The sequence below is a fragment of the Sciurus vulgaris genome (genome assembly GCF_902686455.1).
Source record: "Sciurus vulgaris genome assembly, chromosome: 13".
Classification (NCBI taxonomy): domain Eukaryota; kingdom Metazoa; phylum Chordata; class Mammalia; order Rodentia; family Sciuridae; genus Sciurus; species Sciurus vulgaris.
Window position 1 is genome coordinate 14,601,845 of NC_136474.1, and position 18,827 is coordinate 14,620,671.

An 18,827-nucleotide genomic window follows, 5' to 3' on the forward strand; every position below is an offset into this window, starting at 1 on the left:
CTGTCAGCAATACCATGGCATATCCAGCAATCAAATGGTACCAGATACCAACACACCCTCTCACGTGGGGGGCACTGAGCACACTGCCAAGAGACAGCGACGGACGGGAAGACCACATGCTATGTGAAGTGTCCAGCCTCCTACATGAAACGTCCAGCACCGGCAAATCTGCAGAGACACAGAGTAAGCTCTGTGGGTGGGGCTGGAAAGGGAAGGCACAGGATGCTGGGAATCTCCTAAGGGGAGAAGAAAGTCTAAAGTTGACTGCAGCAATAGCTAAACAGTTCTGTAGAGATCCTTGATATTGCTTTTTGGTTAAATGGATAACTTGTATGGCTTTCAAGTTACATCTTTATACAGTTGATAAAAAATTAAGAAATACCATCATCAAAAAAATTAGGTTACAATCTCAAGTAAATTATCTAATTGTACCGACAATGGCATTTTTTAAGCTCTATTTTATGGCATTTGCTAAATGCATAAAATCTCTACCAGACTGAGGGAAGACACCAAGAAACGCTGTGTCCAGCAGCAGCCACTCTTGGTCAGTCTCCAGGTAGCTGACCTGTCCATCTCTCACTCTCCAGTCCATCCGAGAATGATCTCCCCAGCACAGGCTGCCACTCCCTAGGTCATCAGTGCATTCCTGCCCCTACTAGGTGAGCTGTGACCTTTCCATGAGTCAGCTGTAACTTAAAACTGCACTTGTGTGATCACAGTAACAATTCAAACATAATGCATAAACTGATGATATGTGAATACGTAAATACCCCCCAAAAGAACACAGGCAAACAACATAAAGAGTAGGCATCAAAAGAGTGACCCAGATGACCTCAGGCAGAAAGGCTCTTACACTGAAGAGTGATGTCCCGTCTTAGCATGAGCGGCAGGACCTCACATCAGCTGGTCCTCCCTGCTTCTTCCACAACCCCCCTCACATCCCGATGCTCTCAGAACAGCACGGCTTACCCGCTGTGCCCACAGCAGTGTCCTCTGCCTAGAAAGCTCCCTTATGTATCTAGGCCTTTCTCTCAGACTAGTTGGCTGCTTGAAGCCAAGTTTGTCTTTTTATGCAAAAAACCCTGAGAGTGGCACCTGATCCGGCTCAATTTAACATATCGCCATCATACACATGGGAAGAGAGGTCTGAGAGAATACTCTAAACAGCTATTGCCCCGAGTGCCAGTGTGAACAGTCATTTCTACTGTCTTCCTTTACCTTTCGGTGCTGTTTTAGTTTTTACAACTCTACGAATGAATAAAGGTATTTTGAAAAAAGAAACAGAAATCTGGTCCTGTCATTGCATTGTGTGTGGTAAAAAACCCTCAAGTTTAATGTTATTAAACACATTTTTTTAAATACATTTAGTTGTAGATCGACACAATACCTTTATTTTTATGTGGTGCTGAGAATCGAACCCAGTGCCTCACACGTGCTAGGCAAACACTCTACCACTGAGCCACAATCCCAGCCGTGTTAAACACATTTTAACTTTTCATCAAGATAAGATGATATGGCCCCCTAATAGGGCAAATTATTAAGAAAATGTTCTACTCCCTTAACCAAATACTGAGAGGTGTTTAAGTTACCTGTAAGAGAAACTTCCATTTACTGTATAATAATTATGAGTGATTACAAAATGTTCACTTATAGATAAACATTTTTGGTTATTCTGAGATCCTTTGCCAAAAACAGATACACGATTATCCTCTGTCTGGGATATAGTAAAAGTCATACAAAAAAACACTACTTGTATAAACTGAATAATGTGGTCACATCAGGTCTCCCACTGGCCACTGAGGCAGGCAGGCACCTTTGGGCAAAGTTGCTTCCCTTGGTAAGACTGTCCTTTCTTTTCATTTCAGTCGAAGCTCCTGGAGGACACCTTCAGGACCAGTCCGGATCACTGGAGCACTCCCACTTTTCTTTCTGGGACCCACGGACAACATGCCTGGAGTGCTCCCGTCCGCCATCCTTCCATGTGACCATGTGCTCCCTGTCACTGAGCTGTGCAAGTCCAGGAACCTCTGCCACATTTACGTTCCTGAATTGTAACCTCGAACTGAGCATGCTCAGAAATGTGGTCCCCCAATGTGCTTTCCTGTGTGCACACATGCAGGCTTGCCAAACAAATACCCACGCTCCTTCCTTTGGGAAGAGCATACCTGCTGCAGGTGATCTTTCCCCACTACTGCCTCCCAGCTGGCACCAAGATATGACCCCACTGTCTTTGTTTACACCCTGACACAGACATCTATCTCCGACCACTGTCACCCAGATAGGCCACTGCAGTAGTGAACACTGTCTGGGTTGGGGAGGGGAGGGTAGATTCCAAGTGTTCCAGGTCACTATCACAATGCCCGTCTGTGTCTACAGGAAATCTGAGAAGACTGTCTATTTAGCACACCAGTACCCCTCTACCAATCTATGAGAACGCTCATAGAGAAAGGACAATCAGAAGTGGCAACTGACATATAAATGCAATTTCGTCTGAGGAAACACACACCAATTTCCTGATGATACAAGTTAACATCAACCAAATGGCCATATGAATGCTAGCACACCTGGGGGTTTTCATTTAAAAAAAAAAAAACAGGAAGTAGAATGTGAGCATTCCCTCCCACTCCTCTTAGCCTGCAGACCAAGCAGAATGGAGAATGTGATGTTGTTACCAGGAGTTTACAGAGTTTATTTTTCTAATCTTTTTGGATAAGGCATATCATCGTTTTAACTTCTTGTAGTGCAATTCCATTTATCAACTGTTCAACTTAATTTAAGACAAACAAAGCCTTGTGCTAAAAAGAGCAGACTCAATAGCAATTCTCCCTTTGTTTCTGCTAACTATTCCAAGATTTATTTTGTATCAAATATTATTTTAACAGTCATAGTATGACCCATGCCTGTCATCCCAGCAGCTCAGGAGGCTTAAGCAAGAGGATCATGAGTTCAAAGCCAGCCTCAATGACTTAATAAGTTTCTATATAACTCAGTGAGACTCTGTCTCTAAATAAAACATAAAAAGGGCTGGGGATGTGGTTCAGTGGTTAAGTGCCCCTGGGTTCAATTCCTAGTACCAGAAAAAAGTCACATAAAAGCCTTATCCAAGCAGCTCAAGTTGTGCACACGCAGATATTTTACAAAAAAATATCATGCACTTCTTTCAGGTTTGATTTTTCAGCTGCTTATAAAACTAAGGGTGATCCAGTGTCAAAAGAAACAGTATGTATGGAGGCCAGAGTGCAATGGGCAAATCAAGTCAGAGACAAAGTGGACATTTTAAAACGTCATATTAAAAAAAAAAAAAAATGTCATATTCTGCATCAAAGCAGCAACTCCCATGTGCTACCTTTAGGCTGTTCAGGAAACCAAAATAATTCATATAATCCAGTTTGGGATAAAAACTATCCACAACCAGAATGGAGTAAGTCCCAGACACTACCTCTGATGTATTTCTTGGCTCATTCCCAAGATATCTGGGTTTTCCCCAAAGCAGATCAATTCTAGGTCCAACTTCCCAGGAGATTCTAATATACAGGACAGTTCTTGAATCATTCTTGAGTAACTCAGAAGCAGCGCACTGCACAAATCCGTACCCACCTAACCTGTGAGCTAAAGGCCAACAGACTGCACTATGCCTTCTCTGGTTGATTACATGGAGCAAGAGCATGTCCTTGGCCAAGGCACACACAGGGTGAGGAAATGCAGGCCACACAGTGCTCCAATCAGAGCCCTAACTACCAGCACAATGCAGATGCCCACGCTGCACACACACACATACACACAGGCTGGGCAAAGGAAAGCAGGAGAAGACAAGAGTGGTTCTGCAACTCACTTAGCCTCTCCATACCTTAGCTCTCCTCTTTAAAATAATAACAGTGCCCATCTCATAAATTTGTCACAAGAATGTTTCTAACAGTGCCTACCATAGAGAAAGATCTAAAGTATTTTTTAAAGATGCATGTAAAAATGAAACAAAATACTTATGCATAGCATATATAAACTCTACTTTTAAGATATAAGCATAAATTTTTTAAATAGTTTCCTACTGTAAAGTTTAAATTTTTCTGCTATGAAACAGATTAAACTCAGTTCTATTGAAAGTTCACTTAAATCAGCTCTATCAAGATTACAGTAATGATAAAAGTTAATTTAACTTTATGTAATACGTTAACCTATTCCACTTAAAATATAGCTAATCTACCAAGGGAACAGCAGGGTTGTTCTAGTTATTCATTTAACCTTCTTTCCTATTAAAGGGAAAGGCCTCTGAATGCTACATAATTAGTGGTGGCTAATGGAAGACAGGTGTGTAATGAAATCTGGAAAATTTTTTAAAAAACAACAAAAGTCTCAGTTAAAATACTTGAAAATTCAAATAAGTTACATCTTTAGTACTCTACAATTTTTCTTCAGAGTTTATGATCCATAAAACTATTTAAATAATGGCAGAAGGAAAAACTTGCACACTGGGGATAAGAGCTGCCCCTACTCTGGGTCAGAACTGCTTCCCTGGCAGGCAGGCCAAGTACAGGTCAGTCACTCCAGTTTATAAGTCACCAGCCTGCGCTGTGCACGACTGCAGGGAGGGAGGAACAAGGGCCACTATTCAAATCACACGTCCTCCTCAGAGTGGCAAGGACAGCAGGCACATCAGAGGTCACCAGAGGCTTGGAGAAAGAGAACTGGGGACTCTTAGGGGGATATGTGGGGATGATGGAACTTGATTTTGAGGACGGTCAACAACTGAATGCACTTGCCAACACCATAAGACTAAAAGGAGTGAATTTCACTGTATGTAAAAATGGGGGAATGGGGAAAAATTTAATTGCTTATTAAAAAAATGTTTAAAGGGAATATGTCAGGCTGGGGATATAGTGCAGTTGGTAGAGTGCTTGGGCCCTGGGTTCAATCTCCTGCACAGAAAAAAATTAAATAAATAAATAAATAAAAAGGAAATATGTCCTTAAAAAGAAGTCATATGAAAGAGTTTCCTTTACAAGTTCAAATACTGGAAAATGAGAGTATAATCCAGTGCGCTAAAACATTCCTCCAGTGGGCTGGGGTGTGGCTCTGTGGCAGAGCACCCCTCACTGCCACCACCAGCCAAGCACACACAAGGCCCTGGGTTCCATCCCCAGTACCGCCAAAAAAAATCCAAACCATGACAAATGTGGCAAAATGCTTGATTTCAATAAACATTAGCTAATCTTAAAGCAAAACATCTTGTGAAGTTAACTAAGTGCTTGTGTAGTCTCCTTGCTTTCTCTAAACTCAAATTTTACTTTGGCTTCTACGAATGTGGGAAAAATATTAAAAAGTGAATTTTAAGTAAAACTAGAAATAATTCCTAACATTATTTTTATGTACCACAAAAACTACTAAAACACAGTTGGACACTTGAATTGAGTCGTCCATTTCAACTATGCTGTCTTGATGAGGGTCCTAAAGCCCCAGAGAGATACAGGGATTCGGTTTCACCAGCGGGTTGCTCAAAGAGCAGGCCCTTCTCTGCCTCCAGGAAATCCCCTTCCCCAAAGAGCAGTCAGGGCTGCTGACTTCTAGGCCGGCTGGCTGGGGCTCCGCCCTCGGCTCCGCTTGCCACCAGGAGGAACTCAAGGGCCCGGCCACCCTCCAACAGCAAGCCTGCCGCGTGCACAGCAGCTGCACCTCTTTCCTCACTAGAAAACAACTTGGGAGCCCCGAGGGCCCTGCAGTGCCTCAGGGCAGAGGCCACTGGCCAGAATTTGCAGGACGCATCCTGGCTCTCCTGGCCGCAGGAAGGGTTGGTTCCCTCTCTGCTCCCACATTCCTGTTCCTCAGGAGGAGACCCTCTGCAAGGGCACATTACCCAGCAGCTGTCATACCTTTTGGTTTTAAAAGCACTTTTTTAAATATATTTTTCAGTTGTTGACGGACCTTTATTTTTATTTATTTATATGCAGGGCTAAGAATCGAACCCAGTGCTCACACATGCTCAGCGAGTGCTCTACCACTGAACCACAGCCCCAGTCCTAGAAACCCTTTATGCTCTACAAGAATCACCAAGGACTCCAGAGAGCTTCTGTTCATGCAGGTTATGATCTACCAACCTTTGCTGTGTTAGAAATCAAAACAATTTTTAAAAATATCATCAGTTCATTTAAACCCCACAACATATTAATATAAATAATTTTCACTTTTTAAAAAACTATATTTTCCAAAAAACCAAAAAGGGCTATACTGTTCTACATTTTTGCAAAACTCTCTGATGCTGGGCTGACAGCAGGCAAGGGGGCCTCGGGTCTGCTCCTGTAGCCAGCACAGCCAGCGCAGCCACCACGGCCACCCCAAATCATAGTCACTGAAAACCCATGGCACGCTCTCGAGAGAGGGAAGAAGAAAGGCAAACAATGTCCTAGGAGTACTCTGAAAGTGGTTCTAACCCTGCAGATTCCCAGAAAGGGCCTCAGGGACCCCTGGTCCTGCTCCCGCTCCTCCTACCCACTCTGGGGGCTGTTTGGTCAGGTACTCGGCTCCACCTGGACCTCAGTCTCACCATCTCCTGGCCCACCTCCCCTGACCACCAAAGGCACATCTTCCCTAACCTAAAACCAACCCAAGAACACAAAACTCCCCCTTGCACTGTCTCCTCTCAGGTTCCCAAACTTCTTAAAAATGTAGTTCCTACTGCCTTGCCACTCCTCCTTGTGAGTATTTTAATTATCAAAGTAATATACAGAGGCATTCAGCTTTTTTTAAAAAAATTCACACAATACAGCCATCCACAATCTCAATCTCCTCTCCAGAGGTAACTGTCACCACTACAAAGTTACCCAGAACCTACTTTTTAAACCAGACTGAACTTTTCATTTTCCTATAATTTGCCCCCTTCAAACAGTTATTTTAAAAATTCTGCTTAGTGAATTTTTAAAAAATCCTTCTGGTGACCTAATTTATGGATCACAGGAAGAGGGCTACCAATTAGGAGCCAAGAAGAGTGGATGCTCCTGTGCAAAGGCATCATCGTTACAGCCAGCTGATCCTGTGGCAATGTAACATGGCGCGGGAGACCAGGGACGGTGCCAGGGACGGTGCCTGGCTCGGGGGCGCCACACCTCATCACCAAGAGCTGAGGAGGGCCAGGAGCTCCATGGTCTTCGCTGTGACAGTGCCCTCAGGCTTACGAAGCATGTGTACATGTAAGACCACAACGCGCTCTCTTGAACTCCACAACCCTAGGAAGTAACTAGGGACTGTCATTAACATTTTACAGGTAAGAGACACAAAATTCTGAGAGAAAAAACGGCTTGCTCAAAATGGTACAGCTAGAAAGACGCATGCCTAGAAACCAGATAAAACCTCCATCCTGACTCAAGTCCAGTCCCACTCCTTACACTGAATGGTGCCTCAAAAACCCTAGCAATATAAAAACACTAAGTTACCTATTTTAAGAACTAATTTGGAAAAAATAAATGATCTCAAGTTATTTCAAAGTTGAAAATACAAAAATCATTTTTGCTTTTTATTACATAATATAATCCCTTGGGAAGCTTGCATTTTGCTTAAGTTAAAATTTACTAAAACCTACAGCAATATGCAGAGGCATTATAAAATGAAAAATACCATTTCTTAAATCCTTTATTTATGCATCCCCATAACAAGTACCTGACGCTGCACCCCATGAGGGTGAAAAGAGTGTCACATGGTGCAGTCCCAGTGCTGCAGTGCAGCCCGGCATCCCAGGGACACACGGAAACACCTCAAACTTCACAACCACAGTTCTGAACATTATTTAAATGATTAGAAAGTAATCCGTCTACCTGTGTGAACAATGCAGCATTTGACTTCTCATTACTCTTACTAGAACACTGTTTCTGAGTCCCTATTTGTTCCTACACTCAGCCCCACAGAGTCCAACACGTTTAAGTGATGTTTTTATCACAACGCACTAGACTGGGTTATTAAAAAATAACCCAGGGAAATGGTCAAATAAGCCTAAAACATCTTTGCACCAGAACATAACAAGAAAGATAATGTCAAAAGGGCATTTCATTCTATGAAAGAGATTCTTTTCAAGACCTGTTTACAAAACTGAAACTTAAGCTAATTTTTATTCAGAGATCTGGATCTTAACTAACTCAATCCCACAAATAATATGACAAAAACAATTTTAAACTAAAATTAAGTTACTCTTTATAATACACCCTGACATGATAAACATGTAGACAAGGTAACTAATTTCTCCTCACTTTTTATTCTTTAGTATACACGGTTTATACCTGTTCCCAATATATTCTGAAGAGAAAAACAAGAACAGCAATGACAGTTCAGTACTAAGTCAAAACAGGACAGCAAAGTAGCTTTACTCAAAATACTTGAGCGTCTCTTACCTCTGTTTCTGTACAATGTGAATTTCCCAATTTACCTGTAATAAAAATGCAAAAAGTTACTTTCAAAGCATTTTAGATTTTTAAATCATTGATGAATATATGAGCTACTCTGACCATGACTTCATTATATCTATAAAAATATCTATGGAAATGAAAAGTGCCAGAATGACCAATTTTCTAGATCTTGCTCGAATAGTCAAGCTTAAATGGGCCCATGAGAAAACAATAAAGAAAAAGATGAGAGAATATGCTTAATTGTAATAATATATAAAACATACACATATTTAATATGCATTCATACCAATTAGTCAAAAAGAAAAAGAAAAATGCTTTCAAATTCTGCTTTCTTTTTTAAATATCTTAAAATATTTTAAACATATTTTAAACATACCTTAAGAAACCTTTAAAGATTCTTGGGCTTTTCCCCCAATATATTTTTATTTTAAAGGTACAATGATCACTTCAATGTAAGCAGAAACGTTTCAAATTCATGTTTTCTTTAACATATGTGGTTTTTCTTCTTTAATATATGATTATATAGCACATCATGAATTTAGTAATTCTTTCAACAGAGGAGCACCTAAAGAATAACCAGCATTGCACAGGACCTGACTATACCAACATGGTGTCATCTGTCACCACAGACACATGAGCCAAGGAACACATGTGGCCATACATTTCTATCAATGTGGGTGGTGAAAACACTAAAAATAAAAGCAGCTATTCTAAAGGAGGACCATGCATCAAGTCATTTCAACAAGAACAGGCAATGCCTTCATGTTGGGCACTGGAAAATTTAATGGCTCAAACTTCATCCTCCCAAGGTCACCTGTCATTTGCTGGCGCTGCTCTTCGCCTTCCACGTGCCCCCACTAACTCCACTCCTTCCCCACCCGCGCCTCACCCAGCCTACTCCATGACAATGGTCCCCTCTGTCTTGGGGCTTCATTTTTTCATGCTTAATGAATTCACATGCCTGAGAGTCTATGATGGCACCACCAAAGGAAGATCATGAGCCATGATTTCACAGGCCACCCAGCTCTCAAAACAAAAACTGAGAGGAGCCCATAATTCCCATCACTAGTGACCCTGATATAAAAACACCAGCTGCAGGGCTGGGGGTATAGCTTAGTTGGTAGAGTGCTTGCCTCACAAGCACAAGGCCCTGGGTTCAATCCCCAGTACTGCAAAAAAAAAAAAAAAAAAACACCAGCTGCAGGTGAGTCAGAAAACAAGGGACCCTAGGTCTTGTGAATTAAAACATACATATATGCAATAAGCAATTAAAGACTATGTGACTATATAATGAGCTAAATAAACGAGGCTTTTAGTAGGGTTTGCTAAATATGACATTTATGTATTTGTTTTATAAAATTATTAGTATGTGATTCTGTGTATCACTAGACTTTATTTATTTACATATTCATACACAGCTGATTGCCAAACCATTAATGCTTTGAGTAGATTAGTTATACTAAACTCCTACAGAAGTGGTAATGAATGTAACAAAGTACTGTTGAATGGAAGCAGCCCAGAAAAGGGGGCAGACTGCTTCTCTGTGAACATTTGCTAAGGCCTATCCTGCACCAGGGAGAGGCCACCCCAAACTGTAACAGAGGACAGAGTAACCTCCAAGAGTAAGACCATGGATGTGTAGCTTCAGCAGGACAGATTCTTAAGGTAAAGAGAACTGCAAAGAAATCTGGACCTTTCTGGTAGTGGGTTGCTGCTGGTGCTAGTACTAATGAAAACCATGAAACTATTTTGCATGTACTAAAGCACTGAGCAAACGAGTCGATGCACTGGAGGCGGGAGGACAATTCTGTTGGGGAAGGAAAACACAAGCCTGCGTGGGAAGGAGGGGCAGAGCTCCGTGGGCCACTGGAACTAGAGGCATTTCTCAACGCCACCCCATTCCAGGCACACATTCTGCAAGGGCATACCTATGCCCACTCCCCTCAGTGGACTAGGACCCCTCAGGAGCTGGCCAACTCTGGACCAGGCCAGGGAAATGGTCAAATAAGCCTAAAACATCTTTGCACCAGAACAAGAAAGATAATGTCAAAAGGGCATTTCATTCTATGAAAGAGATTCTTTTCAAGACCTGTTTACGAAACTGAAAATGCCTTCCTGTAAGAATACCAAGAATTCTTATAGGAGTGTGCAACTGCCCTTGGTTATCCAGCGTGAGCTGGTGAGTCCCTCCTGAGAATGTGCCAACGTCATGAGTATGAAGTGCCTGACCGCCTACACCAGTCTACCACCAAGTCGTCGCCCAGACGCTGACCTAGGAATCAGAAAACCCAATCACATGACATCAGAGCTTAGGACCTTGGAAATGATCTTGCCCAATTCACTCATTTTATAGATGAGTAATCCGAAAGGCTGCAGAGCCAAATGACTTGCACATGACGACACACAGTGGGTGGCAGGCCCAGAGGACCGCCAGGCCCTCGCCTGCCTGTGTGCCAGTGGGGTGCCTCACCCCTCTCCACCACTCCCACTTCCAAGAGCCAGTGGGATCAGAGGGAATCACAGGGGTGCTGGCTGTTGTGGGGAGATGGGGAGACTATCACTCTCACACACCATCCCAAGTTGGAAACTTCCAGTCTGGCACCAAGGGGTTTTCACTGGACAACTTCTGTGCCTTTCTTCAAGGACTGGGAGCTGTGGCATACAAGCAGATCTCAGCATCCCTCCAGAACCTAGAAATCCTACGAGCTCACCTGTGCCACCTGCAGCGGCCCATGCTGATGCAAGGCCTTCCCAGGGAGTTGGGTTATAAACACAGTGAAGCAGACCTTTCAATTAAATACAAAGCAAGCTGAGTTTAGGACAGATTAACTATGGGACAACGTAAAGTGGCATTTAAACGTCACGTTTTCAAAATATTTCCAAATTATCAAGAAGCACTTACACACTAATAAGAAGGACAATTTGCACAAGAAGCCAGTAGTTCAGCTCGGTGTTTCTCAACAGGAATAGGCAGGGCTGCATTTTAAACCCTTCTTTTTAACTCATCTAAAAGATCGACTCCGCTCTTAAGCTTTCCAAGATGAGCCCGCTCACGGTCCAGAAAACAGAACACCCTGTGTCTCACTATAAACTGATATGGAAGGGTTTTAAAAAACACACAGGTCCTGGTATAAGACACCCATCATAACTCACCAGGACAACACTATCATCTCTAGTACTTTATTCATTTATTTTTTTTTTTTAGTTGTAGATGAACACAATACCATTGTTTATTTTATTAATTTATTTATTCTTATGTGGTGCTGAGTATTGAACCCAGTACCTCACACATGCTAGGCAAGCACTCTACCACTGAGCTATAACTGCAGCCCCATCTAGCATGGATCTTAAATCTTCAGTGTTGACACTCAGGCAGATGTGCTCAGCAATTCTGCACATGTCATTTCCATGAGTGGCACAGTAGGCACTGGGCAGTGGCATTAGGATTATACCTCAGCACTTTATCCACTTCCCTCAGTGGAGCCACAGATTCCTAGGAACCACACAACTCTGACACAAAATAAGGCACAGTTTCAGAAAATATCCTGAAGTTTTCATGTGGATGAACAGTATTTCTGAGTTAAGAGCTGGAGCAGAAACCTCCCACATGCCTGAATTAGCATGCCAGCATACTATCCTCAGGATTCAACTGCTGAGTAAGCAGAAGGCAAACTATACCCCCAGAGACACAGAATTCCTGAACTTTTTAGGACAAATAAATGATTCTCTGAATTATTCTCAAATATTTTCCTCTGTGACCAAACTGGACAACCTTCAGGTCCAAACATGTGAACACATATGGTTTATCATGACAAAACTGAGAGATACCTCCCGCCAGCTTGCTCCCCAACTGTCCATTAACTAAATACCTCCTAAGTACTACTGATGATCAGGAGCACTGACGACATGTAGTGAACAAGCTGGACATGGCCCTTGCCCCATGGTGTTTACATTTAATACCACAGACCAAAAAAGAGAATTAAAAAAGCCATCAAGTAAAATAATCACAACTAGTGATAACTGCTATTACAGACACAAAAGGGAGAGAAAGAACAAGAGAAGTGATGCCCCTTGCGGTGGCCAGGTAAGACTCTTTGAGAAGATTCTCTTTAAACAGAGATCTTGAAGCCGGGAACAACTGACTGCAGGCTGGAGAAGAACCAGAAGACAGCGGATGGGTACACAGACGGTCAGAAAGGACAAGGGAGGAGCGGGATACTGGACCTGTGGGGAGGCTCCGGGCATGAGGTGCCACTTGAGCACAAGAAGAGGCTCCTGGGGGACCGACGCAGGTGAGCTGCTCCAGGTGTGTTCCAGGTCGGCACTGGTGCCATCTGCAGAAGCACCGAGGGGGCAGAGTGAGAGCACCAAACAGCAAGGAGGCAAGGCATGGTCCTGGGTGCAGGGGTAGCCAAGCCCGGGGTGGTAGGCATGAGGCCAGGAAGGAGAGGATTCAGAGGGAGTGTAGAGGCAGAGCCCATAGGACTTGCCAAGGGACTCAACAGGTGAGAAGAAAGAATGATCCCGGAACATGCTCCCTGTTTTCAAGACAGCATCCCTAAGAAGTCTCAGACTGACAGCAGCACTCTTAAAGAACATTGAGGTTTTTATTAAAAGGAAGCATAGTGGGGCTGGGGCTGAAGATCAGCAGCAGAACACTTGCCTAACACATGTGAAGCACTGGGTTCAATCCTCAGCAGCACCACATAAAAATTTTTTTTAAATATCCTGTCCTTTTTTTAACAAAAAAACTTTTTTAGAAGAAGTAAGCATACTAACTATGCTTGGGAGCTGCTACATTATTACAGAAAAAACAGAGTTCTGAACAGTTAACCTCTGCAGCCTCATCACACCTGAACTTCTATAACTTCCAAAACATGGAATTCATGAGCAGCACCAACTAGTTCCCTGTTAATATATCAAAACAAGGATGGTGAACCTGTGTTCATTAAGTCAAACTCAACAGTCACCTAAGTTATGCCTCTGACACAAGAAAGAGCCAAATGCAGGACACCTTCACCTGGGCTGTAAACGATCAATCACTTTCCTCTGTGTCCCACAACCTCACTAGTAAAGATGCTCAAAGACCAGTAAGAATTTAGAATCTAAACCTGGAGGGGAACTTGGTATGCTTGCTAACCAAGTAAAGATTACATATTTCATCAAGGTCCAGGATATTAGGAATAACAAAATAAAACGTAACCTCCTGTGGCCCTGACAGCCCTTGAGCTAATGTGTTCTCTTCTCCACAGCTTTTGGCGTTCAAGCCAGACTTGGCGACCTTGCGAGCTGTGTGGTAGATGATCAAAACAATCCTCAGAGGACACTATCAACTGGACCCTCAGCATATCTCTTATCAGCTGTGATATGACTTCAAAAAAGTTCTTGGTTTTCCTGTCTACAAAAAAGGGAGTAACACCTACCTCACGAGGCTGACGTGAAAATCAAATCAAAAAATAAACCTAGCAAAGGGTCCTGTGGGCACCTGATGGAGGCTCAGGAACGGTGGCTGTGGACGCCATAATCCTGCAAAAGAGGCAGGACACCTGCAGACAGAACCTAAGGAAAACTGGCACGCAAGGTGACAACACGCCTTTTTTGGTGGAGGGGGTGCTGGGGATGGAACACAAGAGGGGCTTAACCACTGAGCCCCGTCCCACAGCTCTTTCTTCTTTCTTTCAAGACAGGGTCTCAAAAGGTTTCTCAGGGCTCCCTAAGTTGGCTGCCTCATCTTGAGCTGCTGCAATTCCAGGTGTGCAACAACATGCCTGGCTCAAAAAGGTCTTGGTTACGCTCCAGAAAGGCTTGTGATGAAAAGTTCTATCGAAAAACAATATAAATTTTTATGTTTAGGAATACCGCACGTAAAGAGGTAAAGATTTTGAAATACAAAGAACTGCTCTATCCTATGAAGATTCTGAAATTCAACTCATTTTTATACTTGTCCCCTGAATCTTTAAAACCCACAACTGTGCGCTTTACACCTCTCCCCAAGGCCTCCTGACACACCGTCACACCTCTCTTCAGGGAACAGTGTTCGAGGTAATGACATCAGATGGTCCAACACTGGAGCTGAGCAAGGGCTCAAGGCAGAGTGGCAGGAAAGAAGGTGTCATCTGTTATTGCTCCAAACTAAAACCAGCAGCCTGGAAATCAAGTAATATAATCAGCCCACTAATAAAGACTGGCAGGCTGAGTAACGCCCCTCAAGGTGTCCAAGTCCTCACCCGAGCCTCTGTGAGCGCATTACATCACAAAGCAAAAGGCATTGCAGGCCTGAGTAAATCAAGGAACTTGAGATGGGAACACTCCCAGGTGACCCAAAGGCTCAGAATCAGAGGCGAAGGACAGCCGGGAGCCAAAAGGAAAGGACCCAAGGGAAGGCAGGAGGCCATCAGAAGCTGGAAAAGGAAAGATGGATTCTCCCTAGAACCCAGAGGGAACGCAGCCTGCCAAGGCCTAGATTTGGGTTCTTATTTTCAGACTTCTGATTGCCAGAACTGTAAGATAATAATTTTGTTGTTTTCAAGTCACCAACTTTGTGATTTTTTTTACAGAAAACCAAGACATGGACCATCAAAGCAAAAGGACATCCCATCTCCATTACAAACACAACCCTGGACACCGTGCACACTCCACTAACCCCAGAGAGGAAGTCCTGGGTGAGACGTCAGCCACAGCTCCCCACACAATTCACAGGACACAGACGGCAGAGCGAGGCCTCAGCATCACTTTTTAGGTGTGATCCAGGGGGACTTCTTCCTAAACTTAAGGCTTCTCTCTAGGGAGATGACTCAAAAAGATTCTTCTCTTCCACACTAGCTACACATCAACAGGCTGCCTGATCTCTCCAAGATCTGGTACAACTTAAGCCCTCGCCATGCCTGGGCCCTAAGTACAAAGACCACCCAATTTCTTTCTTTTTTAAGTTGTAGATTAACACATTGTTTTATTTATTTATTTTTATGTGGTGCTGAGGATCAAACCCAGTGCCTCACGTATGCTAGGCAGGTGTTCTGCCACTGAGCAACAGCCCCAGCCCCCACCCAATTTCTTCAAGGTCCAAGAGTCTGCTACTTCTGCATTACTAGCCTGGAAGCAGAAAAATCACTGACATTTCTGAAGACAGGGCAGGCAAGGAGCCTCAGTTCTCCTCTGTCTCTGCCTTCCCTTGCCTTTCCACTGTCTCCACCGTGGCTTCTCCCCGGCTGTGCAGTTTGTGCATACCCAGGGGTCCTATCCTACCTTGCAAGTGTTCTTCCAAAACTGACGGCACTCTGAGAGATTCTGGTTATTATGACTTTTTCCATCTCCTAACACTGAACACCTCTAGTTGAAAACTTCATGAAGATGCTCTGACCATCATTTTTACAAGGATCCTCATCTTAAGGGAAATGCTATGAACACTGGGACTGTTCTGAACACTTCTGCCAAAGACATATTAAAAAGACAAGAGGGGGCTGGGGAGATAGCTCAGTCAGTAGAATGCTTGCCTTGCAAGCACAAGGCCCTGGGTTCGATCCCCAGCACCCAAAAAAAAAGACAAGAGGTATCTATCCAAACTTCCCTGGACATTTCTAAAAATACATGCCATTCAAACACTCACAGTGGCCTTTTAAAAGGTAAGACACAAAATTATTACTAGTGAAATATCTCAATACTTACAACTAGTTCACACTTGTTTTATAGAGATCAAACACATGCCACATGCTGATCTGAAGACCAGACGTGAGAAGAAAGGTATAAAGTCCTCATTGCTATAGCTGAGGCTCGAGTTCAAAAATAAAATGAGTCCTCAGAGATCCAAGATCTGTGACCAAGTGCCCAGGCTGCTGACCTAACCATGATATCTCCTCACTCAATAAGGAAAAGAACAGGAATCAATAGTGCCTAACAGTGAGGCAGAGGATTGGCAGAAGGGGAAAGTTTGGAAATATTAGAAGCAAAGTTTGCTAAGTATTACTTTGGTTTACTATTCCTTGGTTGTAACTAATAACTGTGGGCAAAAGAAAAAAAGCTGTGTTTAAGATTACACCTTAAAAAAAAAAAAGACTTACACCTACTTGAGAGGGCAAAGTAATCCTTTGAATAATCAACACACATGATACATTTAATCAACATTTTCAAGGACCTGGAGCATAATCTTACTACTTTAAACAATTACAGACTTGCTAGACATGATAGACATGATGTACACTGCTGCTCTTAGGGATACCTGACTTTGACCCCAAGATCCTGGTCAGGAACATAACCTCTAATTTTAACGCCACTCAGGGAACAAGTGTTCTGTCATCTATTCACACACAGACAAGCACTGCCCAGAACTGACTTCTCCTCTGGGATGAAATAACCCCCATCTACAGGCTCTGCCCTAGGCGGCTCTAGGACCTTCAGCTTCAACTTTTGGGGTAAAGAGTCAGATGTTTTGATTTGCATTTCTCTAACTGCTACAGGTGTTGAACATTTTTTTATATATTTGTTGATCAATTGTGTATCTTCTTCTGTGAAGTGTCTGTTCAGTTCCTTAGCACAGTAATTGATTGGGTTATTTGGGATTTTTTGGTGTTTTTTGAGTTCTTTATATATCCTGGAGATTAGGGATCTATCTGAAATGCATGTGGTAAAGATTTTCTCCCATTCTGTAGGCTCTCTCTTTACATTATTGTTTCCATTGCTGAAAAGAAGCTTTTTATTTAAAATCCATCCCGTTTATTGATTCTTGATTTTATTTCTTGCACTTTAGGAGTCTTGTTAAGAAAGTCAGGTGCTAAGCCAACATGATGAAGATCTGGGCCTACTTTTTCTTCTGTTAGGTGCAGCTCTGGTCTAATTCCTAGGTCCTTGATCCACTTTGAGTTTTGTGCAGGATGAGAGATAGGGATTTAATTTCACTTTGCTGCATACAGATTTCCAGTTTTCCCAGCACCATTTGTTGAAGAGGCTATCTTTTTCTCCAATGTACGTCAGAATGGCAATTATAAAAAACACAAGCAACAATAAGTGTTGGCGAGGATGTGGGGTAAAGGTACACTCAAACATTGCTGTTCAGACTGCAAATTTGCGCAACCACTCTGAAAAGCAGTATGGAGATTCCTCAGAAAACTTAGAATGGAATCACCATTTGACCCAGCTATCCCACTCCTTGGTTTATACCCAAAGGACTTAAAATCAGCACACTACAGTGATGCAGTCACATCGTTTATAGCAGCTCAATTCACAATAGCTAAACTGTGGAACCAATCTACATGCCCTCCAATAGATGAATGGATAAAGAAACTGTGGTATATATACACAATTGAATATTACTCAGCCTTAAAGAATGAAACTATGGCATTTGCAGGTAAATGGATGGAGCTGAAGAATATCATGCTAAGCAAAATAAGCCAATCCAGAAAAACCAAAGGCCAAAAGTTCTCTCTGATACGTGGATGCTGATCCATAATGGGAGTGGGGGTGGGGCACAGGTGGCAAGGGAAGAATGGAGGAACTTTGGCTGGGCGGAAAGGAATGAGGGGAAGGGAAGGGAAGGGGCGTGGGGGTGGGAAAGATGGTGGAATGAGACAGACATCATTACCCTGTGTATGCATATGACTGCACGAATGGTGCAATTCCGCATCGTGTAAAACCAGAGAAATGAAGAGCTGTGCTCCACTTGTGTACAGTGAGCCGAAATGCATTCTGCTGTCATGTATAGCTAATTAGAATTTTTATAAAATCAGATTTGTGACAAAGGTGACATGTCTGCTTTATTTTTTCAAGACTGTCTACACTGTGCATCCTAGATTTCATAACTAAATTTCTTACTTTAAAAAACATCAAAAGCCTTGTTTGTTTATTATAGCTCGTCACCTTCCCAGGGGCCAGAGGTTAGTCCTGGACCCAACACCAAGGATCAAAACCCACCATCGAGTTTCTCCAGCACACACTACTTACTGGCTCCTGGCTATGGCTACAGGCTGCATGCCAGACAAGAAAGCAGTGCCCATGGAGGCTGAGCACCGTGTGGGACCAACACCTTGATTCTATTCTCCCTCTTCACGTCTCAACGCCTCCACCGCCCCAATGTAAGAGGAAGTGTGTCCCACAGCCCCCCGACCAGTTCTATGGCACTATATTAGAAATTTAACTTTTCAAAGAAGCGTTCTTAATTATTGGTGTTTTTTTCTTCGTGTTCAACAACCTTAATGTTGTCTCATAGAACAAACATCATAAACATCATTAAATGTCAAGTATTTTCCCCTGAAAAATAATCACTTCAGTTTCAGCACAGCTTCTCTCAGCGTAGCTCAAACATCACCTTCATCTACTTTACATAACGTGGCAATACCAAAGCTCCGAGAGGGAACAGGTTTCATCTGGCACCAGCTGCAGCCAGCCAGTCATGGCTACACAGAACTCAGTCTTCAGAAGAGCTTTGTGGGCAGGTGGCAGGTGGGAGGTGGG

The 18,827-nt window shown here is 43.0% G+C and overlaps 1 protein-coding gene across 4 annotated transcripts in view; it reads right to left on the reverse strand.

Annotated features, from left to right (window-relative positions):
• Positions 1-18,827, reverse strand: part of SPIRE1 (spire type actin nucleation factor 1) — a 145,916-nt gene that overhangs the window by 114,408 nt on the left and 12,681 nt on the right. For all 4 annotated transcript variants that reach the window (XM_079108850.1, XM_079108852.1, XM_079108851.1 and 1 more), the window contains exon 2: positions 8,370-8,404. In XM_079108850.1, coding sequence (XP_078964976.1) covers positions 8,370-8,404 — 35 coding nt within the window. The remainder of the gene's footprint in view (positions 1-8,369; positions 8,405-18,827) is intronic.